The sequence below is a fragment of the Phalacrocorax carbo genome, chromosome 6 (assembly GCF_963921805.1).
Source record: "Phalacrocorax carbo chromosome 6, bPhaCar2.1, whole genome shotgun sequence".
NCBI lineage: Eukaryota > Metazoa > Chordata > Aves > Suliformes > Phalacrocoracidae > Phalacrocorax > Phalacrocorax carbo.
Genome location: NC_087518.1, coordinates 32,493,175 through 32,520,392, shown reverse-complemented (window position 1 = coordinate 32,520,392; position 27,218 = coordinate 32,493,175). Strand labels below are relative to the sequence as shown.

The window sequence follows — 27,218 nt, the reverse complement described above, 5'->3', positions numbered from 1 at the left end:
CCACTCCTATTTTAGGCAGAATTATTATTGCAGCATGGCACCGTTTAAGCACCTGTGACAGTATGGATAGCATTTTGGTAGCACCTCATGGCCCCAGGAAGGTAGAATATCTTAGAATTCCTGTTGCTAGGAATTCCATGCAAGAAAGCTGACTTCAATGGAGGTCAGAGAGCTCCTCCTCCTCACCTTCCCACCCCAGGACAGCCACACAGAGGTTGGTCCAGCCACAGGTTGCTGTGGCTCCTTGGAAGCTGGCTAGCTGAGCGTCACCAAGCCGATTTGTCATTGTCACATCTGAGATGAGCTGCATTGTGGCTCACCCACGATGAGGGAACATTGCCACAGCATTGCTGAAATACAAGCTAGCTTGGAGAGCAAACCAAGTGCCTAGGTCCTCTAAACTACAAGAAGCATCGATATCTTTCAGGATGAAACATCCTCCCTTCTGCTTTGGAGAGCCTTATGCTAATATTGCAGAAGCTGAAAGAAGACAGGTTACCAATTAGTTACAGAAGAGAGCGTATGTTCAGCCAACCGATGACAAGGTGCTGCTGCCAACTAGGTGCCACCAACGCGCCTGATGTTATTCATACAGCCGTGCCTTCCTCCACACCCTCGGCCAGGAGAGCAAGAGGTGGAGGAAGGCAGATCCTGGTGGGAGCCCACCCAGGCAGCCCACCCGTGGCCCAGGAAGCCACGAGGAGGAGGTGATGCATGCCACTTGGGACAGGCCCACCACGGCTCCCTTCTGCAGCCGGGTACGTGGCCCTGGCTTCACACCTCACACCCTCCCGGGTCTGCAGGCGAACCAGCCTGGCGTGTCGTGGGGCGGAGGTGCAGGTCTGCCATGTTGGGGCCATGGCCTTCACCTGGGTCCCCCACGCTTGGCCTCAAGCCGCGGCCATGGCGGGAGGACCCTCCGCAGGCGCAATCCGGCCGGTAACTCGGGCCTGGCCCCTCAGCGCACGGCCGGCCGCGTTGCCCCGCGGGGTGCCCGTCCCGCCATGCCCACGCTGCCCGTGTGACCGTGCCGGGGGCGGGGTGGGCGGCCTCCCTGGGAGGACCGGAGGTGGCTGCGGGAGCCGCTCCGTCCCCTCTCTCCCGGCGCTCTGTGGTTTAAGATGGCGGCGGGGGCTGAGGGGGCGAGTCCGTGAGTCCCAGGCCGGAGCGCCGCGGGGGCGGCGGGAGCCGCCAGGCCGGGCCGGGCCGCGGGGAGGAGGAGGAGCGGGAGGGCCGCCTGCCGGGCCAGGGAGCGGCGGTATGTGAGCGCGGGCCGCGGCCGGCAGCGCGGCGATGGGGCAGCAGGTGGGCCGCGTCGGGGAGGCGGGCGCCGGGCTCCAGCACCAGCCGCCGCCTCAGCAGCAGCAGCAGCAGCCGCGGGGGCTGCGGGGGAGCAGCGCGGCCAGGCCGGCGGGACGCCGGCGGGAGGCGGCCGGCCGCACCGCCGAGGGAGGCTTCAATATCTTCACCCAGCACGGTGAGGGGCCGGGCCGGCGGGGGGGGGAGGGGGGCGGCCGTGGCGCCTGCCGGAGGGTCGGGGTTGGGGGCTCGGGGGGAAGGGGCAAGTCCGCTCTGCTTCCCCTCCTCCTTTTGTTGTCGTTGGTTTAACTGGGGAAGGAGAGGGGAGAGCGGGGCAGTCCCCGCCGCCACGTCCCGGGGGATGCTTGCCCTGGCCTCGGCCCGGAGCCTGGCAGCGAGCTCGGGGCCGGAGAAACTTACCCCGGAGCTTGGGGACGGCGACTGCCCGCCGCCCCCCGCCCGAGCGAGGTGGCATCGCCGGGAATCCAAACTTGCGGTGCTTGGTAGCTGTCACGGCAGCGGTTCCTAGCTCTGCTTTTGTTTACAAAGGTAAACGTTACATGCGCTTTGTCTTTACTGAGCGCTTATAACCTGCCCTTCTAGATCTACAAGTCTCTAGCTGTATAGCTCCTGACGGAGCAAACGGCTTTGTTTTGATGGGGGGTATATGAGCTGCCATCTGATTCTCAGTTGAAGTTTTTGCCTGTCCGCTGCTATTCTTACTGCTGTAAACTGATACCGGAAACGTTTAATGCAACACGATTAGTTTCTGTAGTCTCTCTTAGGAGGAGCCCACAACTTCAAATCCCCCTTTGCAACTATGTTTTTTTATTTATTATATCTATTTGGCAACATCTTAATATAACGTGCAAGTTTTGGAAGGTATGATTGGCTGAAACCTGTCTACATTGACAAGCATGTTGAGAATAGATGCCTGGATCTATCTCTAATCCTAAAGAACCGAATCTGCTATGGAGAGCCCAGCTGGTTTGGCTTTTGGTGGAGGGAGATGTCAGTGCTTATAGAGCAAGGCTGCTTCTGACAATACGTATTTTCTTTTGCTCAATAGAACGAGCATAGGCAAAAAAATTAAGGAACATGCAACTAGCAGTCTAAATGTAAATATCATCTGCTGTGACTGCTGACACATAAGTATCTATCAAAACAAGAACGCAGCACTAAATCTGGTTCTTAAAATCTCAGTGTTCTCACAGCTTTTGAGTTCAGGGAGCAGAATCAACTTTAAAACCAAAACAGAACTTTGTGCTTGCTGAAGCACCTGACCCCGCTATTACTAAAATTAAAACTAAGGATTACAATTCTATTGCGTCTTTCAACGATGGTATCATCAACTTCATATTTTACTTTGTTGTCTTTGTATTTTTGTGCTTTAAAAGGCACTTTGGCAGAAACGTGACTATAAAATAGACTAATACTGTAAATCTACGATGTTAAGAGCAGCTCTCAGAAGTTAGGCACATACCCCACTTCTTTCAGTATGCTGAAGTCCATGTCTTTAGCAGCAGAGCAAAATTACTGCATAGATTGCTAAGTGTGACTTAGCAGGCAAGAGCACTCCTGCTAATGACAAACTGTCTGTCTTTCAGCACCTCGGTACCAGGATGACTGTTTGGTTCTTGCTCTTACAAAGCAAGGACAGAAAGGACGTTTGTGGGAAGTCCGGTACAGCACGTGGGGACATGTAGTTACTTCAGAATAACAAAGCTGAGACTGGCTCAAGCACATCTTTTAATTTATTGCTGCCTGTTTTAGTGGTATTTTAGTTCAGCATTCTGAACAAGTCCTTCTAGCTCCTCCCTCTGCCCTACTAAATTTTAAAGGTAGAAGGTAGGCAGAATTATTTACAAGTAGCGGCAAGGAAATGGAGATAAAAAGCTTCCCTAAGCATGCATACATGCCAAATAGACAAATTATGTGCTCTGCCAGCCCTTCTGCTCTGTCTTCCCTAGACACAGAAACAAGAATGAGCCTGGAAAGCCAACACACTCTGAATAAAACTGTTCAGTGGCATATAAAAAGAGCATTTCTCTGTGATAAGAGGAATTGTGCCTTTTAAAGTAATTACTACTTATATTGCTTAGGTTATCTGCTTCAATGCGAAGTTAATGAATATAATTTTACTTACGTTTTTCTTGCTTCTGTTATTTTTTTTTGAAGTCTGTAACGGAAAATTGAAAATAAGATACAGCTTTTTATTCTTCTAGATTATGTAAAAGGGGTGGGGTTTTTTGGCAACCCAAGGCAGGCTTCAAACTCCCATCCCATCTTGGTGAATACCTCAGCCGTGTTAAATTGTTCCCCAAGTCTATGCACATTTTGCTAGAAATGAGTGAACACCTCATTATTAATAATCCATAGCAGATACTAGTCAAAGTTGGGTATCTGTTTAAATAATAGTCTTGGGCAATAACCGAAGATTTTTGTCATGCTCCTGAATCAGGAGTTCACTTGCTTTCTCAGGGAAATTGTGTTCTTGTGATCCTGACGCCTTGTCTGAGGGATTTTTTCTTCTCTCAACCTCTATTCTTATTTTTCATTCGCTGACCTTGTTCTCTTGTTTTACTTAACCTGGCTTTCTGCTAGCTTTCTTTAAGTGCTACCCTGCTTTTGCTGTGGTTGCTGGTACTACTGCTTGATCCACATTTCTTTTTTCTAGTCATTTCTTTCTCAACCTGACCCTTCCATCTTGTCTTCAGGGTAAGTATTCACAGTGTTTGAAAAGTGATGGAAAAAGCACAGGATTATGGGCTAGCACTCTTGGACTGAGTGCTTGGATGAGCCAGGATTATCTACCCTTCTTGGCTTTCCTTGATGCATTCATTAGTGTGAGGAAGACAACCTGTTGAGTGGTGCTAGACCCTTACAGGTATAAATCTCTGCCTCAGCTCATGTTGGCAGGTTTCATACTATACTGTGCCAGGAGCAAGGTACTAAGTACTTTTGCCAAAGTTCATTTTGAGGGGTTGCTTCTTCTGGGTTGTTGATTAAAAGGATGGAAGTAAACAATGTTGTCAGCCTCAGACCTATTTTGCTACAGGATTTTGAAGAACAGGTTGTGTCAAATCAATAAAGTGTAAAATCTCTTATGCTAGGCTACCAAAAACCTGAGACAAGAACATTTTTACACAACTAATTTGAGTAGTAATTGCCCTTGAAAAATCAATAGATTGAGTTGAACCTGTTTGTCCCAAGCATGTTTGCTGCCTTAGAGTTGTGTAGGAGAAGCATTTACAGGCATACAGACACTACCTACTTCAGGATGTATATTTGGAAGAAGCAAGGATTTTGAAGAAGTTTTCTGCTTTATGGAAAGAACTATTGTTCCTGCTCTTCAGTCATGAGAACAGAGAACTGCACTCCCAGGGCCTTCAGGTGATCATAGTATTGAATTCTGTGAGCGCTGCTGTATAGTTGAGTAGAAAAGTCCTAAGCAAGCTGATATACTGTTGTGATTTGTTAGCTGTGAAGCAGTGTTCTCCAAGATGCAAAAGATAGTTGTGGATTTTGCAGCCTTTTGCAATTCAGAGTGCCCATTGCGAGCATTCCTAGTTTGTAATCTGTGATTTATAAAAGCAAGCAATGGATCATCAAGCACGTTGGTTGCTAGTAATGTACGAGAAAGGAAGGGTGTAAACAGAAGGATTATACAAACACTGGTGTTCCTGTGTACACTGCCTGAGAATTAACTAGTACCACAGGGCCAACAACTCAGGAGGGAGAAGCTGTAGTGAATGGTAGTTACGATCAAATTCTTAACAGTTCAGTGCAACCAGAAAAGATAAGTAGTACTTATTGCCATTACAGACTGAGATTGCTTTCCCTTTCAGAGAAGGAACAGGGGAGAAAACAGGGAAGCAGGTTATCTCCTTATCGTTTCAATAGTTTGTTTGAGGGAAGGGGTACAACTGGCGACAACCAACAACTTCCAAGTTGCATAGGCTCTGCTCGGCTCCTCGTATGACCTTTGAACAGTGACATGCTCTAATTTTCTTTCTGAAGAGCAGTGATAACTGCCTACTGTACCAAGATATTCTGTGGAATGGTGTTAGCATGCTTTTCATCTCCAAAAAGACTTGCTGAGTGTTGTAGAAAACATACTGCAGGAAAATCAGATTATTTAAATCCTGGTGAGGAAGCCTTTGCAATACCTGTTTGCAATACTGCTACAGTTGCCTTGGTGATATATTTTGGGGTTGCAGAAGGCTCTGCCATGCTTGAGCTTTTGATCCAGCAGGCGCAGGACATTTGTTCCCTGTTTTGTTTTCTAGAGGAGGAGTATAGCAACCTTTTACTGTGTGCATCAAGGTCAGGCAAGATAAGCCTATACTTTTAAAAATAAAATTATCATTAAAGCTCCCCTAAGGCAGTTAGAGTGCTATGCCACATGATAAAAGCGTCCTAAAATAGGAAGAAGCATAAATAACACTATCCCTTTGAAATTCAGTGAAACTGAAGGGCTGGCTACAGGAAAATGGAAAGAAGGAGAGAAAATAGGGTCAGTTTAACAACCGTACTTTGTGGGCTGCCTAAAATGTCCTTTATTTTTCATCCCAGTGAAGTGCAGCGAGCTCGGGCCAGAGCTACTTGCCCGCAGACTTTCCTGTCAGTAAATGCCCTGTGCAGATGGAATATAATCACTGTATTCAGTGCCTCACGCTTTGTACTGGAAATCAGAAATCTTGTGGGACCGTAATGTATAAATAACTCTCAACTAATTATTTGGGGAATAAAGGATGGTTCAGCTAAGCGTCTAGAGGAACACCTCCTGTAGAACATGAAATTGTAGGCGTGTTCCCTGTTGCATCATTCTTCATGTATCTAAATTATTTGTGCAGATTCAGTTGCATTCAATACTCATTTTATACCGTGTCTTATGTTGGGATTTTTGCACACTGTATTTCACAAATGAGAGGACTCCACCAGCTCGATGGAAGGGACAATATAACACAGACTACCGATCCGTTATAATTCCTGGCATATGTGTATTTCCTATGTGCTTTTCACATAGATGGGGAACATAGTCTGAAGGAGGTAAGACCAAAATGAAGTTACTTCAAAACATGTTAGTCAGAACTAACTTAAAAATCAAATTTCAAAGCCCAGACAGATCTCTGATTCTCAGTTCTCCACATGTAGCAGATGGTGTGGTACAAGTTGTTCTAGCAATATTTCACAAACTTGCCATTGCTTGCGAGTGCAATGTTTTGCGAAAGAAATTTGTGGGAATTTTTTTTGGAAATAGGGACACAGCCAAGTGAACAAATTGGTGGAAAGTGAACATGTAATCTATTGGACACAAAAACAAATTGTCACAAATGGCTTAAATCATCTTTTTTAATATAGTGGGACTGTCAGCTCACATAACTAGAGTTGGAAAATAGTTTGACTGTCTCCTAGAGATGCTGTAGCAGGGTTGGCTTCAGGAATATTTTATGGCTGGTACTGATTACAGATTCTAGGACAGATCATACCGGTGTTCAGGAGAAGTGTCCTGTTCTGTGACTCACTCAGTTCAGCATATGTCATGTTTGTTTGCTCTTCAAGCAGGCCAGTCCTTGCTGAAGTCTAATACTTTTTAGATCTTTGTTTTATAGGTAAAGCTAGATGGTCATTAGCGTGATTTATTCTAGCCCATTTTCCTTAGTTGTCACAACTTAATGTTTCCGGTATACTTACCATCCATAAACTGTCTTCTAAATATTGCTGACAGCTGACTAGTTCACACTCATAAGAAACTATGTTAAAATCCAATTAATATGAAGCAAGAAACAGCAGTTTATACTTATTCCAGTAGGGATGCATGTGAAAGTTATTAAAAGTAACACAGTTAGGTTTTGTTTAATGACTTGCCAAGTTCATTTTCACCTGGTTGTATTTCAAAAAGCCTAGCATGGATGACCACAGACTAAAGCCTCACTTCTGTTATAACTGTTTCAGAATCTGATATCTAAATCACTGCTTGCCAAACGGTTAGTAGTTCTTTCAACGTGTAATTATGAATGATGCAAAGCTTCGTAGGTGTAGTGCAAATGGCCCTTGACTGGCTTTCCTGTATGCCTACTGCAAATTAGGCATGTAAATTCCTTCTTAACAGCATTCAGAAGAGTATTTGCTGGTAAAGAAATATTTCTCTTAGTTGTTAGGACCAGCAGCAGTTTCTGTTTTCCTCAGTACAGCAGGAAAGAAACAAACACTTGCACTGAGTGGGGTAACACAGTTGACTTTTTGGGTCCGAATTAATGGTTCTCTCACCGTTACTGCATCATCCCTGACATTTCTCTGCTTTTGTGGTTGTGAAATACTTTATTTTAAAGGCTGATCTTGGTATTATTCATAGAGATTATTCTCTCTAGAATAAGTGACAGTTACAAAACCATTGAGGCTTCCTGTTGGTAAGACTGTAAACCACAACAACAAAGCTTAGTTATATTGCCCATATCTGCATAGGAAGTTTCATGTGCTTTGCGGGCTTTCTGTAAAGGCATGCGTATCTCCCAGTACGATTGCTTATCTGCAACTGTGTATAAATTAACTTTTTAATAGGTGGCTTTCAGTATCAGGTAAATCAGCACAGAATTTCAAAAAACAGTCCCAAAACAGGTTTGCCTTTTTTGATGGAGTTGACAAAGATGCACAGAAATACTGCACTAAGAATTGAATTGGTTTTATTTCAATCTTCTAGTACTCTTTAAAGGTATTTAAACATATTTCTTTTAAGACTGAACTTTTTCAAGATATTCCTTTCCTCTTCTGCCCTTCTCCCCCAAATATTGTCCTTAGGATCTTAATCTTACTAGGATACTTCCATTAAAAATAATCACGTGTTAATAAACTTGGAGCTTGACTTATGTTGTTTTGCAAGTATTCTATGACAAAAGTGATGTGAGAATTGGAACTACAATTATGTAAGAAAAGTAGCTCTTCAGTGAAGGAAAACTCCTTTTCTCTTGGACACTTCTACATCTCCTCATCCTTTATTTTAATAATGTTACTGATTTGGATTTTGGACTCTTTCCTGCTTTGTTTGATGGGTTTTGTTGTTGTTATTTAATACTAAAGTGAAACTGAAGTAGCTTCTTGTTACAAGCTATATATGGCATTTCCTGCCGCTGGTGGGGTCATATTAGGAAGTAAATTCAAGGATCGGAGGATGAGAACATTCTGGATTTGTCACCCTCTGGACCTGCCAGTCTATTTCTCCTTCATTTCTGCTACAATAATCCCAACAGCAAAGCACCAAGCATGTTTCTGCTGTTCCTCTTTGTTGTCATCTCAGCTAAGACATGTAGAATGGGCAACTATGGAGAAGAGTATCTCCAGAAAGACAGATAATGCTGGAGAGGAAAGAATGGGAATAAGGAGTGGAAAAAGAGAAAAGGGTAAAATAAGACCTTGCAGCTTCTCCGTAATAGTGCATTTCAATATACTGGAGATTTTATTTTGACTGTTCAGCTTTGGAGATAATGTTTTAAAATACAGTCTTGGGTATATGTGATAATTGTTGAATGACATAGGTGGGCCTTCTAAACTGATGTATGGTAAGTTTGAAGTTGATTAATCACTGATGTCCCTGTAATGATGGGCAGCATATCGGTTGGGGGGTTTCCCCACATAGAATAGAATAGACCATTTCAGTTTGAAGGGAGCGACAAAGATCTTCTAGTCCAACTGCCTGACCAATTCAGGGCTGACATAACTGATAACTGATACCAGGCACAAAAAGATGAGGAGTTCCAAGCTCCTGGTGCACAATCAAATGCTAATTTGCAGGACTGTTTTGGGAAGGAAAAACCCATGAACAAGATCTCCTCCTCCTTTCTTACCAGAGGTAGAATCAGGTACAACTGAATAGTGAAGACATGTATACACTCTTTAGAGTTCCTATGTGGGATTTACAATGGGTTGGCATAAGATACCAATAATCACTTTTGTTGCAGGTTAAGTGTGCTCAGCACCACGGCTGATTTTGAAACAGGTGTCAGTCTTGCTTCTGGTCAAAAGACATACCAGTATTGGCTGTTATGGTGGCAGTATGTAGCATAGGTTATGAAGTGTTCCTCTTTTTCAGGTTCTGTGTTCCCATGCTTTTTGGAAAAGTTGACTGTAGAGAGTAGTGTGCCTGCACAGTAGACACACCAAAACATTCAGGAATTGCAAAGTGAAGAAACACTTCCTCATCACAAATCTGTCTACACTCCAATATGGCTTAGCCTAGAAGCCTGTTTAAATATTGTCATATCCAAGTAGACCAGTATTACCTCCTACATTTACCTTAAACATCAAGGGTCTAAAAGGTGTTTGCAGAGCATGGATCTGTTTTCTAGACAAAAACCAAAAAAACATTTGTACATTCTAATCTTATAGCCCCTGGATTGTCAAGATAACCCTTCAAACCCAAGCTGGAGTGTTAATTACTATAATGAGGGCTTTTTTAGTTTACAGGGTCAACTCAGTTTCTCAAGATTCTTTCAAAGCCTTTGCTGCTCAGGGTTCATTTTGTTAACCAGCAGTGTTATGGAGTTAACAAGACTGTTCAGTTTTACTGCTGCTATTCAAAAACCTGTGGGAGGCTGTGCAACTGATGAGAATATCAATTTTGTGTTGCTGCTTGGAAAAGCCAAGAGCAGAAGTAGGGGCAAAGTACAGCTATACTAATATCTCTGAAATTTACTTAATAATAGAAGAAAACTGGAAAAATTATGTAGACAAGCTTGAAGGGATTTTAAAAGAAATAATTTTAAAGTGTGATTTCTGGTCCAGCAATATAATATGTCAGAACTTGGTAATTAATGAAACTATGGTGACTGTTTAGCAATAAAAAAGTCTGTTTATGCAAACTTTTAAAAAATTGACACAAGTTATGTCATCTAGGAAGAGTGAAATGGACTCTCAGATATCTAAATAACCTGAAGATCTTTTGAAATAGTTAGCATAACTTCTTTCCTCCATTAAGTCACTGGGTCCAGCAGATCTCAAGCTTACACTGGCCCAAGCTGGATTGTGTAAGCATGGATTTTACTCACTGTTTGTGTTTAATGCAGTTTTTTCTTAGAACACAGATTTTAGTTGCAAAGCTTTCTTTACATCTGCTGCTCACTTCAGTACAAGTGAAAGGAAAAAAAGCGTCATTTGTCTGAAGCTGATCTGTGGTTCCTTTTCTCCTATAAGTTTTTTCATCTTTTCATCTACAAACCAGCAAATAAACACTTTCAGTCTAATAGTTGGCAGCACTTGGGCTCAGAATTAATATACTAAAGTTAAAATAGCAAGTTTTTCAAACTTTAAATTGCTGAATGTCCTACATGTGCTCTTTAGAATATTATTGGTATTAATAGAGTTGAGTCTCGGTAAAATAACTCTTAGAATGGCACCTTGATCAAAGCATGAAGGCTGTGGTACAGGCAAGACCTGCTCTGAAATTTGTTTCTTTGATCCTTTTGTGGTGATATCACTCGATTCTGGTTTGTTTTCAAACCTGCTTTTTTTTACTGACTGGATTGGCGTCAATTAAGGCACGATGAGCTTTATAATTGATGGCAGTAACATAGATAAATAACGAGAGCCAGTCTCTGCAGGCCCTGGAGAATTCCTGAGCGTTCTCCTGACTGGGAAGATGAGTGGGGTTTCTGTAGGTTTTATCTTCTGTTTTTTGAGGCCGGGAGACGTATACAGCTTGGGCAAGGATGAACACTGCTTTTGCAGTTGATATCAGTGTGAAACATATGCCCAGTAGAGCACAGCAAAATACTTTTCCAGTCATAAATTGTATGCATGTTTTTCAGGATATTTGTTGGGTTTACTTAATTTTGATTTATGCCTTTTTTTTAAATTCCAAGGGTAAACAGAGAAAGCAGAGGTACTTTATTAGATTAAAAAGGCTTTGTCTAGAGAAGATCCTTAGAATAAATAGACAAATGGTATATACTGTCTTGCAGTGCTAGTATTTCAAATTATATTTAGTTTTTTTCTTCAAGATCTCAGACTGTGGATATTAAGATTTGCAGCATAGCTATGAGGAAGGAGCTGATTTTTCATGTTAGAAAACACACATCTATTTTTTTGAGTAATCTAATACATTTCAGTGATATGAACTATAAAACAACTAGCCAACTTCTCAGTTTTTTCGAGGGGTGCCTTAGATGGCTTAGGATTGATGTGCAAAATCAGTAGATGCTTAAATGATGATTTGAGTAGCCTGCTACAGCTATCCTGTGAAACAGAAGGCTAGCAGGTTTAGTTCTTGTTTTGTCATAACAGTACTAAATCTGCTTTGCCGGATTGTTTCTTTGTTTTGGTTGGTTGGTTTTTTTCCTGGTTTTAGGTTGTCATAATCAAATATATTTAATTTCTTTAGGGGTAAAATATTTAAAGAGGGGACTGCCCTCTAAATCAGTCATTTAATTGCATGATATTTCCTGCACTTTAGCACCTAGTTGGAAGTACATATATGCTTTGAGAAGTTGAAATAGGCCACAGGCTTAAGTCTGTCAAAGTTAAGCTTGTCTGTAGTCTTATACAGACGTTCTAATTTTTTCTTATTTTGATGCAAGTTTGTATAGCTTCCATCTATTTTTTGTCAAATGGTTAAGCTAAATTTGAATAAGGTCCTTGGTACGTGTCTTTCCATCAACACAGAAGCTTGTGCAATGACTTTTTTTGTGTGCCTTGTTAGTGTTTCTGCTAAATAAAATGTTTTTATCATTTTAGGAGTTGCTTGCAAAGCATATAACTGCTTATAGGTGCAGCCTAGCTCTAGAATAATGTGTAGCTGGCCTTTCGGTACCTGCTCAGCCACAGGTGGATGTCTTTACTCACTTGCATTGTGGGCTATGGAAACTGGAGTGCCTTAAGGCAGCTTAATTATAGGCTGTTCAGACTCAGGTGAGCTGTGCTAGTTTTCCTGCTTTACGCATGGGGGAATGGTTTCCCCAGGTGCTGATTATTAGCATGTTTTCTGTTGTGCATCAGCTGTTACAGAACTACGCCGCAGCTGATATGTGTGAGGCTTTGCCAGTAAGTATTTTGTTCCTCAACAAGAGCAGCACTTGACTACAAGGAACTTCTTAGCCAGCCTTTCCACTTTCTTTAGCCTTCCCCTCTCCACACAAAGATCACCTTGTTATGTTCGAGCACGGAAGCAGGCTTTGAAACACGCACTGCGTTGTCATTGGGGAGCAGATGAGTATGAAGGAGCACAGCCTCATGCTGGGCAGAACTGCCACATTAGCTGAGGAGCCTGGGCAGCACGCAGGAGCCTGGGTAGATTCTGAAGTAAGAAAGAAGATCGAAGGATCAATTGCAGCTGCTTACGGAGAACATGATTTTCCAGCCTACCACGAGAGGGTGCTATAATGCTTTGAACTAATTTATCCATTGCTAAAAGGTTTTTATGTTAGGAACAGTGGAGGGGTTTTTTTCAACATTACTGAGCTACAGTGAAGAGTGTTTTAAGTAACTGCTGGTTTATGAAAGCAGGCAAGATCCACAGGGCAAAAGGAAGATGTAGCTGTCTTAAAATTTAAGGGAATAAATTTTTTGCAAATAAAAGATAAAAACCAATATTTTGCTTTTGCCTTTAAGAGCTGAACTCCCTTTTTAGTTTTTTCGTTTCTCTTGGGCTCTATCCTAGATAACTTCCTCTGCCAGTAAGAGAGGTTTTCCGACTTGTTTATGTATAAGTATGCAGGCAACCGTTTGTGTATGAGAAGACATTAAGTCTGATACTTCCGCTAGGTAATGTGAGCCCTTAAATTAAGAGTAATTTCTTAGTGCTTCTGTGCACTTCTTATCTGTAAAATGGCAATAATGCTTGCTTGTTTTATGGAGATGTTTAGACTTTTGCATAAACAAACACAGAAAAGCTGTCTGCAGGCTAAATGTTCGGTCATGCTTTTTTTTTTTTGTCTCATCCTGTAGGCTGTTAGAGAAACATGTTTGTTGTGGTTCTAGCTTGTACTTCAAAACACTTGTGGCATGATAATAGGTCTGAAAGAAGGTTAGTGTTTGTGGTGTGTGACTTGCCTTGAAATGGAAGCTCAAAGTGCTGTGCTTGCTGAATGTTATCTATCAAGCTTCCATAAAGAGGCTGAAGTTACAGTGAATTACCAACAGAGAGAGGGCTTTAGTATACCGTGTTTGGCTGTTTAGCAACAGAAACAAAAAAAGTGAATTGCAGTAAGCATTCATGCAGTTGGGTTGTTGACTGGGAGACAGGATCTGTGCAAAGAGATCCGCAGCCTGGTGTGTAGGGTTTAGGTATGTAATTACAAAACAAAAAAGATCACCTGACACTACTGGGGTGTCCGTCATTGCTCAGCCATGGGGTAGTTGTTACACTGAATTGGAATACATGTGTGTTTTTATAGAATTTGCTCATCATTCGCTTTAATACTAGTCAGTGAAAGGCCACATTGAAAGAAACACATTAATCAGTCCTAAAACAGACCACTAGAAAGGAGATATGAAAATCTGTTTAAAGTACAACCAAGACAGGCTTCCTGTTTTGCATACTAGCATGTAAAAGCAAATGCATGACTTCTGGGTATGTGGTACCTGTCCTTTTTTTCTCCCCTGCGCTTTCCTAATTTCTTACAAAGTTAAGATCTTATGTGCGTTTCAGGCCTTGTCATCTGACTTTGTTACATTCACCCATCCATTATTTCCTCTTACAGAAGGATTAAAATACTCTTAATCACACAGTTACCCTTGTGCTCCACCCTCTGAGCCCACAGGGAGGTGAGCTTGTAGTTTTTGAAACCATAAAAGCTATTCTAGAAGCAACATCTTGGTTTAATAGAAAAGCAGCTTTAGTATATAGAATAAACTGCTCTGGTACAGCTGTGCTTCATATCACCAAACTGAAGGTTACCCTTCCAGGATTGCTCTTATGCTTTTAGAAATTAGATAATGATCCTGTGTGCTGAGAAGTGTCATTCCATGGTGAATACCATGTGAAATGAGGTTGTCCGAAGCTTGAAGGGAAACAGGACTGAATATCTAGGAATTGGTGCTGGTGACAAATTGGGAAGAACTATTCCCTTTCCTATGAGCATTTAGCATTCTTACTCAGCTGCCTGTATCTTTGAGCCATATCCAGTCTGAAAATGAGACAGGTAAAATCACAGCAGAGCAGCTTAGTCTAGTCTTTCTATTATTCTGTTCCTTTGCTATGTAACATTCAACCCTGTACTATGGGGATCTTCTATTATATGCTGCTGTTCTGCTTTTCCTTGCTTTAAGTCTACTTTCTGTCCCTGCAGTTCCTTTCTGTGTTGTTCAATGTACACAACCTTCTGTTTCGTTTGTGCTTTTTATCCTTCCCGTTGTTTGCATAACTTAATTTGCCTGGGTTTTTCCTCATGTTTTCTTTGCTTTAAATAGGTCCTCTTCCTTCTTGCCCTGTTAGTACAGTGTCTTCCTATGGGACTCTGTTCTTGGTGAAACAGTTTGTTCCCCAGTTTCTTGCCTTTGCTGACAAAGGATGTCAGCTTTAATATCACAATGCAGACATGCAGGAATTGAGGAAAATGGCTTCTCACCATGAAGGTACCATCTTTGTTTAAATATTAAAAAAATGATATATTGTCATGAGTAAAAATCCCTGCAGTTAAGAAAACTATAGTCCAATAGCCAATGCTGTTTAGTTAGCTACTTTTCCCCGGCTGGTAGAATAGTAAGTTTATAAAAGGAAGACAATGTTTTATCGTACTGATAAGCGAGAGGCATTAGTACACAAGATGGCTTATGCAACAGGTCTTTAGCAGAGCAACAAAGGCAGCACCATTTGCACAGGACCATGCTTTCTTTTCCAAGTTTGACTGTAGATGTTTTCTGTTGTGCTTGGCCCTATGACAGATTTTCTTCCCTTTTTTGATGCTTGAACTTAAAGCTATTTATTTTAATCCTCCTTCATTAGTGTGAGGAAGTATAGCAGACTTTGTTTAGCTAATATCAGTAGTTGAGACAGTAGCTGTTTTCAACGTGTTGTATGTCCTTGTATTGAAAGTGTTACTCATTAGTTAGATATGGTAAGAATTTTGTAACAAAAGCTCTGAGTATTGCACTTTAGGGAAGGATGGCTGATCAACGCCAGCTTGAGTCCTGCTCTGCCATAACTTTCAGTCTGATAGGTAGCAAACAACTGTTTCTTTGCTTTAGACCTTCTTCTGCATAGTACAAATTTTACCCTACTCAGTAGGACTGTCAAGAGAATAAAATATCAAAACTGTGAGGCACTCTAGATATCAAGTGCTACAAAAATATCCCATGTAGTATCAAGTCATAATATTAGCATGCCCTGACTGAGAATGTTCTGTAGGCTGTGAATTTTATGCATGCAAGGAAAAGCATTTACTGCTAGTGAAGGGTACAGCATGGTTAGCACTAGTGCAGGTAGTCACCCATGAAACAGGTAGGGCCTCAGCAGAAGCCTGAAATCTGATATGTTTTCTTTCTCTTCTTAAATTACTAACAAAGTGTTTCAGCAAAAATTGTGGATCTTATTGTTTAGTTGTAGACATCTGAGCAGGCTGGATGGTTACCTGCTAGAGGGTTTGGAAATAAATCTTGCTAGAATTCATATCCTAATTAGAGAAATATCGTTGCATCTCGTCAAAAGTCTGGAGAACAATTCAACCTCCAGAGAGCAATTATCTAGATCTAGAAAAACTTCACTTGTTGTGATGAGATACTCACGCTGCTGTTTCCTGACAGCCTCTTGTGTAAAAGAATAGGCACATCACTGGATGACATGTGTTCACTCTCAACTCTATGTTAGCACTCATGCAATTTTAAATCTGAAAAAATATGACTGTGCATCTCAGGCCTGGTCTCTGAGGAGGAATCCTGAGTCCTTTCAGCAGCATGCCTCTGAAGACAGCTGCGCAGTTAGCATTCATGTCTGCCAGGGTCTGTGCTCTCCACAATGATCCCCACCTCAGATCTCCAGTCAAAAACAGGAGATGAATCTCAACAGCTGCAGAAGGCTCACTTTGTGAATTGTGAATTAGGGTAAGGAGTTATTTGAAGTGTTTCTTTTCATAAGTCTCTAATGATGGTTGTAAGGGCTACATATCCCCATTCAAGTTGTCAAGATAATGCTAACCTCTATAGAGGTGGAGCTCTGGTGGTCTGAGCCCGTGCAGGTGCCATGTCCCTCTAAATGTAAATAATGCTCATATAGACCATAGTGTTTTTCTGTACTGTACCAGTGTGCTCTCGGTTATTCTTCCCCTTTTCCACTGCCCAGGTTGCATCTTTTTTTGCGTATGCTGATTTTTCCCTTGAGAGTAGGCTACCGCCCTTATGTGATATACTGCTTTCATAACATTGGCAAAGCGCCCAATAAAACTGGTTTGAGACCTCCACACCCAGACCTGAATATTTTTCCTCCCCAGTTTAAAGGAACAACCTGCATCTAATGTATTTGTCTTAGATTACAGCAGCCACCTTCATGTATTAAGAACAAAGCCAAGATTGTCGGTTTCCCCATAATTATATTGTACCTGTCATTATGGAGGAAGCCCTGCCCTTTCTTTAGAAGTAATATCATTAGATTCCATATATTTTAATTGGGTGCGTCATTTAGTTTCAGTCCTGCTGCTAGAGCATACATCTATTGTGTCTCATGTGATTTCCCCTTAATGGGGCCAACAGTAGTAGTACTGGTAGTATGAAGTCAGTTATAAATAATCTGTCTACAATATTCACAATACATAATTTCCAAAAGATTCACCAGGAATTTTCAGAGTAAGAATACTTGCATTAATTTTTTTCTGTGATGGAGAGGGTTATAAATTGATCTAGGACATACCTGATCTTGAAGTATTTTACAGGATATAGCCTGTTTGTATCCTGGTCATCTGAATTACAATATGATAAAGCTAAACTGATGAAAACTTGTCAAAAGAGAAGCTTGTCCCCATCAACACCGTGCTCCTACTTTACCACTACTGGTTCTCATCTAGCGCTGTGGTGAGCCAGGCCAGGGAGCTAAACCGAGGGAAAACTCTGCAGTGCTGGCTTGGTTTCCTGACCCACCTTACTGCATGTCAGGTGAACACAGGTGTGAGCATGTGGGAAGCAGCAAAGGAGGGAGCTGGGAGCAGGGGAAACAACCACCAATCTGGCAGCAGCTGCCTGCTGGCTTCACTTAAGCACATGGTCAGTCACACCCTCAAAACCTTAGCAAAATACTTCAGTGGTTTTGTGTCTTGTGCCTGGGGGAGGGCTTTGATGAATCCAGTTTAGGATTACTTAAAAAAAAAAAAAACAACAACTGATAGGCTATATGCAGACACTTAGCATTGTATCTCTTTAGCAAGGCTGCTATCTGAAGTGAGCCCCTGAAATTTGTCCTTTTAAAATATTTGAAATTTACAGTTGAGTTAACTCAGATGCTTAAAGAGTCAAAGGCACTATCTGTTCATAAAAAGGTTACTTCCCCAAGTTTCTAAGAATAGAATCACCTCTTGCCTGGTTTAAGGGTGTGTCTTTTTAATATGAATTTTACTTCAGTGCTCACTGAGTTCTTGGCCTTAATGGCTTTCTACCATGCTACACATTATGCCTTGAATGAAAAACTGATTGTCACCCAGTGCCCATGAAGAGCAGCTCTTCACTGCTGTCATTGCGTTGGTAAGACTGACAGCTAAAGGAGAAAGCTGGCTGTCCTTCAAGCTGAACTAGGTGTGAACTTAATCCATTAGTTATCCAACTTTATTCAACCAATATTTCTGCCAAAAGAGTCTTAAGTTCTGTGAATAAATCTGTTAGTCTAGTTTCTCTAGTAATTAGGAATTGAGTTCTTACATTGGTTATCTGCTGCATTTTAATTGGACCCAATTCTCAATATAGATGTTTTACTAAACAGTCGTACTTGACATTACTAATAAGAATACGCCAACCTAGATTAGTCAGTCCTTTTGAGGGTTGATTCTGGTTTTGTGTTTGAACATGAGAATTTGATGTTTGCCATTACTCAGCTTTTCCAGCTTCAGAACCTGAGATGTGACCCTGCATGTTTAATTGACTGGTCTTTTTAGTTTTAAAAAAAAAAAAAAAATCATACTCTGTGCAGGTCTCTGCTGGATATTCTCCAGAGTCTCATCTTTTGTATTTCAGTCATTGTTTTATGTGCTGTTTGTGGGTGCTTCACTTGGTCTTTGTGGGTGCTTCAGAGGTTTTCCCTTTTTTGGAGCACAGGCAATCTGTGACGAAAGCATGATCTTAAGAGGTGTTTGCCCCAGAATCTCTGCTGATACTTCATGCAGGAGCTTCAGCATCCTTGCCAGAGAATCTTAAATGTACTGGGTGCTTCCAGGTTTCTAAATTTCAGCTCTTGTTTCAGTTTTTCAGGGTTTGACCGTGCACCGTGCAGGCTTTATAAAAATTTAACATTGTTATGCTTGTATGGTTTATTTTAGATTGTAAGAGACTTAGATCTCAAAGCAATAATATCTCCATATAAACATCTTCCCTTGCCTCACTTCCCTCACTGTTTTTGACAGTTTTGTCATCTGCTCAGTTCTATAACCTGTCCAGGAAGTTGTTACTTCTAAGCAGCACGTAGTTATATTGGCTTTAAGTGCTTAAAGTAGCTTGAAAGCAATGGGAAAACTGTTTCTGGCAATGATGCAGATGAGCAGGAAACATTATTCCTTCTAAAGACCCTTCAAATAACTTTCAGATATTAATTAGCTTCTGATCCTATGAAGTCTTTCTAAGCTGAAAGACCATTTGAAGCCTACCTTGTACAGCAGCTTTCACTCTAAAGTTAATTGTATCTGCTTCTGGATGCTCTGTTGCTTTCCAAATAGCAATTCATGAGCTAGGGAATGTCTTGTAGTTTACATCAAGGGTACTTTTTCAAATAAATTTGAGGGTTAAGTAGCATGTCACAACAGCATGGAATTCCACTAGAGAAATGCCCTAAACCGCTGGGGTTTGGTAGCATCTCAAGAAGCTGGCAGTAGTTGACTATCTTGCAGTAGTGCTGAAAAAAAAGGTATCCGTAAGGGTGGGATGGATACTGCTTTCAGCAAGGGCTTCTCTACGCAATGTGATAAATGTTCTGCTGTCTACTGCATTGAGGAGAGTTACAGTTATTTTGAAAACATTTAAATACCGGATTGCTATAGGTAACTGCTGTAAATAGAAATGTAAATGAAAAATCTTCTCCCAAGCTACTAAAAGCCAGAGCTGCTTTAGTTTCCAGTATCTGGACAAAAGGCAGAAGAGAGCATTCTGCCCCTTTGTTTTAAGAGGCTAAGTCAGAACTGAGTACAAGTTCATCATGCTTTTGGTTACTCAAGTATCTGATTTGGAATAAGTTTGTACTGTAAGAGGCTCCAGAGAGAGAATGATTTTGACAGGAGCATTTGCAGGGCTGCCTGTTGTCTTGGAATATCCGACTTCATGATAGCACCTGGTGTGCTGGTATCAGCCTACTAGTGAGCCCTGGTCCCAAAGGAAGCACTTAGTGTGGCTGGTACTTGAGGGGATACAATATAGCCCTGTGTAATCCAAGCAGTCAGCTGTCCTTTGGACCTATATAGACCAGCAACAACTGGGAATGTTTTTCTGTGGAGCGGGAAGAAGAAATGAGGTGGAACTCTGTTGAGTGGGGGGGTGGGGGGTGTTGGGGAGGGAAGATCTTAAATTAACAAGATAAAGGGATCTTTCTTGGCCTTTCAAACCAGAAGATGGGGGGATGTTGCAAGCAAGTTCCCTTCTGGATGGCACAGTTAGACTTTGGTCTCAATCTCAGTTCAAAATTTACATTTCATAAAACACTCCAAAATTAAGAAGCAGTTTTACATACCTCCTTCAAAGCAAGCTGTGTGGCACAACTGGCAAAAATCTTGCTGTGAAACTGAATGCAGCTAATGTTCTTTTGTCAGAGATCTGATTTTCTAGTTTAGGTTAAGTCATCTTGCTTTTCATCGATGTCCCCATTCTTTGATTGATGGTGATGGCAAAATACAGATATCGTTCTTCCTGTGGGGTGCAGGTACTCCTATGAGCTATGTTGTGGCTTGATTTCTTTGATTTGCACGACTTAGTTGTATTTTTTTGTCTTGTTTGTGCATGTCGTGTATCAATGATAGCTTGTATCAACTTGAATGGCAGTTTGTTTGCATTTCTACTTGTCACTGCTACCATTGCTGCAGATGTAAAAACTCTTTATCAGTGCCACAAAAGGCAAGGTATTATTGATGCATCCTCCCTGTTCGTGATGTGCTGTTACTATCTACAGTAAAAGGCACAAAAACTGATGTTGTAGATGGATGCAATTTAGGAACTAACCAGTACTTTACAGAGGGAGAGGAAATGAACTGCTGAGTGAGCTGTACTGTTAGACCTCCCACTGGGAATTTCCAGCCCTTTCCCTCTTCCTTCCTTCCTCAGAATATATATAGTAAATAGAGTAAATTAAGCACTGAGGGAGGTGGCACCCGAAGGCAGCAGCAGTAATAGAGGCTAGAGTAGCCTTCAGTTAAAAACAGCTGACAATATACTGACCAATCCTCTGAGCATCCTAGTTGTACCGCCACAAATACTGGCAGCAGGAGAGATGTCTCAGACAGCTATGCCAATATTAAGTGGGAGGAAGGATCCTTAAATAATTAGCAGTGGGTCTTATTCCCTGACTCTGTCAACATTGAGTTGTTGTTTCACCTCTGAACAGGAGAAATTAGTCAAGTAATTGTGTGGCAAGTAAATGACAAAATGAATTTTTTTTTCTGCTTTTTCTAGTTGATGGACCTGTTTTAGAAGGCAGCAGGTACTTTCCGTGTCATTTTGCATTTCTATTCAAAAACCTCTGAGCAACAGATGAAAATAAGAACAAAAGAGGAATAGATTTGGTTAAAGTCAGGGGAGTAGCACTCAGTTGAACTTCATCACTGAAGCAGTCCAAAAGAACACTTGTGTATATTTTGGTTTTAGAGCATCTGCATTTTGAGGGGGGCAAAGGCAGCATTAGCCCCTTCCCTGCTCATTGTTAATCTTAACATGCTTTTAAGTTACTGTGCATAATCCAGTCTTGAAAAGCTATATTATAAGAGTAAGGCAAGCTTACATGGTCTGTCTCTTCTAATTCCAGGCGAATCAAAGGTTTTGTGGTACCAATTCAATAAAATGGGATTTCATTTAGTTAGGATTGCCTCAAAACCCTTTATGATCCTAGAAGAATCTAATCAACTGCTTTCCTCTTCCATGCTTCCCCAGCAAAAGGAGGGAATGCTTGCAGTGTTATAGAAAAACAAACTGTTAGTGTTCAGGTTAGCAATGTAAATTGGCAACAGATCTTGGCTTTTGTGGGGATTTGTCTTTTGACAAATTATTAGATAAATCTGGAACTGCAGCTGCCTCTATTATGATGTTTATTTGTCTGTAGATCAGATTCTGTCCTTGCTGGCCTAATTTAAGGTTAATCAAAGCATTTTCCATGCAGTTTCTGTTTTTTGAAGTGGTGATCTTTAACCTCACTAAAAGATTTGGCCTAATGTTTCTGGGGAATTAAGTCACTCATTTCCATGCTGTTGTACTTTGCTTTGCTTTACTGCTCTGAAAACAAAGTAGTAGGAAAAAAACCATAATCTACAGGATATTTCTGCTCTGTTTGCATCCAGGCACATTCAAATTTCCCATCTCCTGCAGTATTTCTCTCTGGAGCCAATTATACCTTCTTTAACCAGTCTTCTAGTTCAGCAGCTTCCCTTGCAAAGTCATTTTTGTCGTCTTTTATTAAAATGCTCCTCACCATAGAAGTATCTGATGACTTAACCAGATCATACACTGTACTAAGCACTGATTATAGTATATAACTTGCTGGAACACATTAATGTTTTTGTTTACTGAGAAGGTGCTAGAAATGAAGCAGTTATCAAATAGTAATAAAGAAAATGTCTTTTCCTCAACTTCCTGACTTTTCTTCAGTTCACCTGTTTTTAATTAAAGCTATCAGACTATGACAAATGATGTGAGGAGGAAGAAAGCAAATAGCAAGATTGGTAGCAATATTAAGTTATTCAGGTCAGTAGAGACAAAAGCTGACCGGAAAATTGCAGGAGGTTGCTAGCTGAAGAAGTGGTACAAGATTCAGTGTAAACATCTACACAGGAATGTTTCTAGCTTCACACATGAGGTATTTAGCTCTGAGCTGACTACTACAACAATAGAAATAAATCTTTGAGCTGTAATAAGACAGTATTGTGGCAACATTTAGAATTATAGTCCACAAAGCAGAGCCTTAGGAATAGAATAATATGTAGTTCTGCCACTGTACAAAGCTATGGTTTGAATACTGCATGTAATTCTGATCTGGTTATCTGGAGGGGTGTATGGCAGAGCTAGAAAAAACTCAGAGGAGGACTGTTTAAAGGTGACCAAAGACGACAATATCAGACTGCCTAAGACAAACTCTTCAGCCTGGAAGAGAGGTGGCTGAGGTAGAGTAAGATAAAGGACATTAAAAGTCACAAGTGGCAGGGGAAGCTCCAATGGGTAGTGATTGATCAGAATTTGTCACTGTATAGACTGAGGATCATCAAATGCAACCAGCAGATGTGTTCAAAACAAGAGCCTGTTCTTTGTTCTACAACATGCAGGTGAGCTATTGATAACATTGCAGTGGGATATTGTGTGATGCATTTAGTTTGCATTACTTCAGAGAGCTACCGGACAAAATAACGGAAGCCTGTTAGGAGGTTTAACTACAACAACGCCAGCTCTGGCTCAGAAAGACCTTTAGCTGCAACGTGTTGGAAGCTTGGAAAGTATTCTGGAATAATATAATTACCTTTTCCCCAGTCAACTTCTGTTGGCAATGGTAACAGCAGGATGCTGGGCTGTAAGTGACCCAGTATGGTGGTTGTTACCTGCCTGAAGAATCCCAGTTGTCAGCTAGCTGACTTGCTTTTGACATCCTTAAGTGTTCTGCTAAATCTGAGAGGCAGGACTTGTTTTTCCTATCATACTTCCATTAAATGTTCTACAGTTTTGATATCAACAATCAAGGAGCATTTGTACTTCTGAAAAAGAAAAAATAATCTCAATCCCTAACTTTACAGTAGATGCTATCACTATAGTAGCGGACGTACATAAAATGCATGTTTGTATTTTAGCTGTATAAAAATCCTTCAAGTTGAATGTATTGGGTAGCCTTACCTCTCTTCAATTAATTACTTTTAAAAGTTTTCTTTCATTATTCTGTCCAAAAATCAGACCTACCGAATAGTATCCATCACAAACCTACTAAATCATATAAGCATTTTCAATCCAGGTCCACTTCAGATATGAATAATCTTTGTCTATTCATTTACAGCTATCCTTCTTTGTAATAAAATTGATTTTATCACTACACCAGCAAGTCAAACACTGACTTTTTTGTAGCTTTGATTACTTCTAGGGGTATTGAACTTGCTCAGTCTTTACTGTAGTTTCTTTTCCTTCAAAGCTGTATTAATTCTTCCATAACCCAGAAGACACTTTTGGAAAATCCTATTTCAGTGAGTGCATTCTTGTCTTAATACTGGACTTGGACACATGAGGGCTAAACACTGCTGTTAGTAGATTTGAAAAAGCAAATGTAGTGACACAGCCTGAAATTGCAAAGCTGTCAGCACTGGGCTAGGAATTCTCCTTCTGCTGAGGCTGGGGTTTGTATTACCCTGGTTATTTAGCAGCTGTTCAAAGCAGCACTGGTGAATGGACTCCCTTGTCTGGTCAGCAGAGCCAATTAGAAGTGTCTGGATTTCACCAACGGGAAGTGGCACAGCAGCCAGTAACTAAGTTCAATGCGATGGATGTGTTTCTCTGACTTCATACGTGCATGTTTGCACTGCTCCCCACAAAAGTGAATCAGCCCATAGGGCTGAGAAGGAGCAAGGCAACTAAGACTCCCTCAGCCAGGGCTCAGCTGCATGTCAGACTCTGGGGATCTCCTGACAAGCATCCACATTATGATTTTTCCCTGGTTCTGAAGTTAACAAGACAGCATGCAATTTTTGGGCAAGTATTTATGCTAAAGCTTGGCTTTTCTTGGAGGAAAGGAAATGCTGGTTTATTTTCTAAGACAATTATATTTCAAAGGAGGCAAGATCACAGGAATATTTTAGTCAAATGAAATAAATATTTTAAAAAGGAAAACCTTTCTTTGTTCAAGAGAAGAAAATGGCTGTGGACAATGGCTTGACAGCATATTGGTTGCTGACAAATGAGGTTGACAGTTTTGTGATTTATTTTTAGCTAGAGAATTTTTAAAACAGAAGTACTGTGCAGCTTTGGCAGTTGCTGCATATTCAGTGTGGGTGGATGGAACTGAGAAGCGCATCTGTGCTAACAAGCGTATTGGGATTGCATTAAAAAAATTAAACTCATGTACTGGAAACTGAAGCTGTATCAGCTCACCTGGGGAGCTCTGCCCTCCGAATATCCTCCAAAAGGTAAGCAGTGCTGCCCGTCCAAGGCACTTGTAAAAATAATTACTTGGGCCTCAAGTTGTGACATCACCTCAAATTTGGTCTGTTAGACTGATGTTTTCTTTCACTCCTGAGATTACAGGTCAGCAAGTTAGGCTCTACCCTCTCCTTCCAAGTTTTCCCTCTGACTAGGAAGGCTAAAAATATATTTCAAAAAGCCAGCTGAGAAAGAGTTTAATGTGGTCATTGTTCCACGTGCTGAGTCTAAGGAGGGTACCTAATACTCTAGGACTTCTAAGAAGATGTAATTATGTCACTTGAAAAGCAGCTTGGACTTCTCTGTCATGTTAACTCTAAGTTCTGATCAGTTAGTGCTTTATATCTGCAAAATAAACCTCTCACCAGCTAGGCTTCGTTAGTGTAGATATTCCTGGCTTGCTTCGGGGTCGGTTGAGCCATGAGTTTTCTAGTATTCTTTCTGCAGAAGAGCCCTTGCTGCAAATGTTTGTCTTAACACTGTGTGAGTAGCTATTAGTCTGATTTGCTTAGAAGTAGATAATATCTTGACTTTGATCTGGCCAGTATTATGACTCCTCAGGAATTCTGCTGCAGTGAGGTGTAATCCACATTAAGCAACTTCTCTACCACAGAACTGATTAAAAAAACAAAAGCTAAATGACTTGCTGTAAGCTGTCAATGTTTGGCCATCCCACCTTTCGTGGAGAAGGACTGGGTGACCTAATCCTCCTTGCCCTTCATACTGGAAAGGTTTACTGGAACTTACCACGAGAGAAGCATGTCAAGTAGACTTGTGATCTAAATGTATACAGTTTCCCAGTTATCTTTGAAATCCAGGTGTCCCTTCATAGGGAAAGGAGTGCTAAAACTGTTATTGCAGGAGTAGTTACTGGCCACTATAGGCAGGATTCAGAGGAACAAAGATTGGATCTTCAGCACCTCAGTACTCAATGGAAAGAGGTATGTAATACAGAGCATCTGAAGTTGGTGGTCTCTCTGCTTGTTTCTAGATAGCAGCAATCGCAAAGCTGACTAGCTTTAAGGAGCTAAAAAAATCCATAGTAGTAAAAGTAACAAACACTTTAATGCAATAGTGAGGATTTTGCGAAGAGGTTGCATTTGTAGCTTTTTGTTCTGAAATCCTTTTTGTATGTAATTTTAATTGCATTAAAATCTTTCTCTTCAGGAAAGTGTATTTCTTATTATCTGTTGTGCTGGTGGGTTTTGGTTCCTCACCCAGAGGCACGTTTAAAGAAGTCAGGTTCATACTTTGCGTGGATTGTGGTGTTTCTGACCATTCCCAGTACCTGTAACAGGAAACATCCATTGCACCTTTTAATAACTGTCAAGTCAGCTCTCCTGTGCTCAAGAGTTCCTCACCCTAAAGTGTTTTTGAAATGCATCTAAAAACCCACATCATTTTGCTAGCTTCATTTATCCCAGGATCACTTTCCTGTCAAAGTTCTGTGAGGACAGAAAATCTTAGAGGTAATGAGAGCCAGCCTGTTAAGTTAGCAGCATCTGTACTGAAGGTGATCAATACTTCATCTACTTCAAAATTCTGTCTTAAGGCAGCAGTGCTACCAAAAGCTTCAGTAGAAGGTTTGGTCACTTACAGCCTATAGAGCTGTTCATCTGTGAAGAGATTTATACATATTGCACTGAATGAATGGGGATTTTTCAAAGGAATGCTTTGGACCTTAAGCTTGATTTATTTCCTTCTGGGTTCTGTAGCAAAACGATAATTCTTTACCAGAGGAAAAAAACCAGGGAAGTGCTGCATTAGGTTGATACTGGGGAAATTGTATACCTATCTCGCTGACATCTGAGCAAGGAAAGGGGCTGAGGGACACCTCTGAATGTTTGACAGCATTAATAACAAAGGAAGAGGGTAATTGGAACCAGTGAAAAAGGAGATGGGCAGTTCCTTCTATGAATATCAGTTTGTTTTAATCTTGACATAGATAACCTCTGTCTACCTGAACATGACAGATGTCTTGAATTCTTCATACACTGGTGTAACTAGTCAAGATCAATCTGACTCTCTGCCAATTACAATTCATTGACACCAAAAACCCAAGCCTTGTCTTCCTGTGGATTTTTTATCAAGCTAGCCAAAAAGCATGTCTTGTAGGTGAAGACCCACCACTTTAACCATGAAATAAGTGTAGGGGAATACCTCATGCAGCATTTTGTCATGTTGAAGAATAAATCTGCATTTAAGAGGTGAACTGTATGGAGAACTTTTAGGTTTCTCCATATATTTCTCTCTGTGATACCAAAGATCACTTTTATTAGCCTTCTCTATTTCAGATATATTCTGATAATTGAGGCAAGACAGTGCTACTAGCCTAGCTTGAAACATTTGTCTTTGTATGATATGAGCTGTTCATGATGCAATTATGTCACTGACTCTGAAGTCTCGTCCCATTCTGTGTCTCCCAGCCTGGTACCATA

The 27,218-nt window shown here is 41.1% G+C and overlaps 1 protein-coding gene across 2 annotated transcripts in view; it reads left to right on the top strand.

The window, feature by feature from the left end:
- Positions 1-1,105: 1,105 nt before the first annotated feature.
- Positions 1,106-27,218, top strand: part of ABL2 (ABL proto-oncogene 2, non-receptor tyrosine kinase) — a 50,358-nt gene continuing 24,245 nt past the window's right edge. For both annotated transcript variants that reach the window (XM_064454475.1, XM_064454473.1), the window contains exon 1: positions 1,106-1,477. In XM_064454475.1, coding sequence (XP_064310545.1) covers positions 1,294-1,477 — 184 coding nt within the window. In that variant the 5' untranslated portion in view covers positions 1,106-1,293. The remainder of the gene's footprint in view (positions 1,478-27,218) is intronic.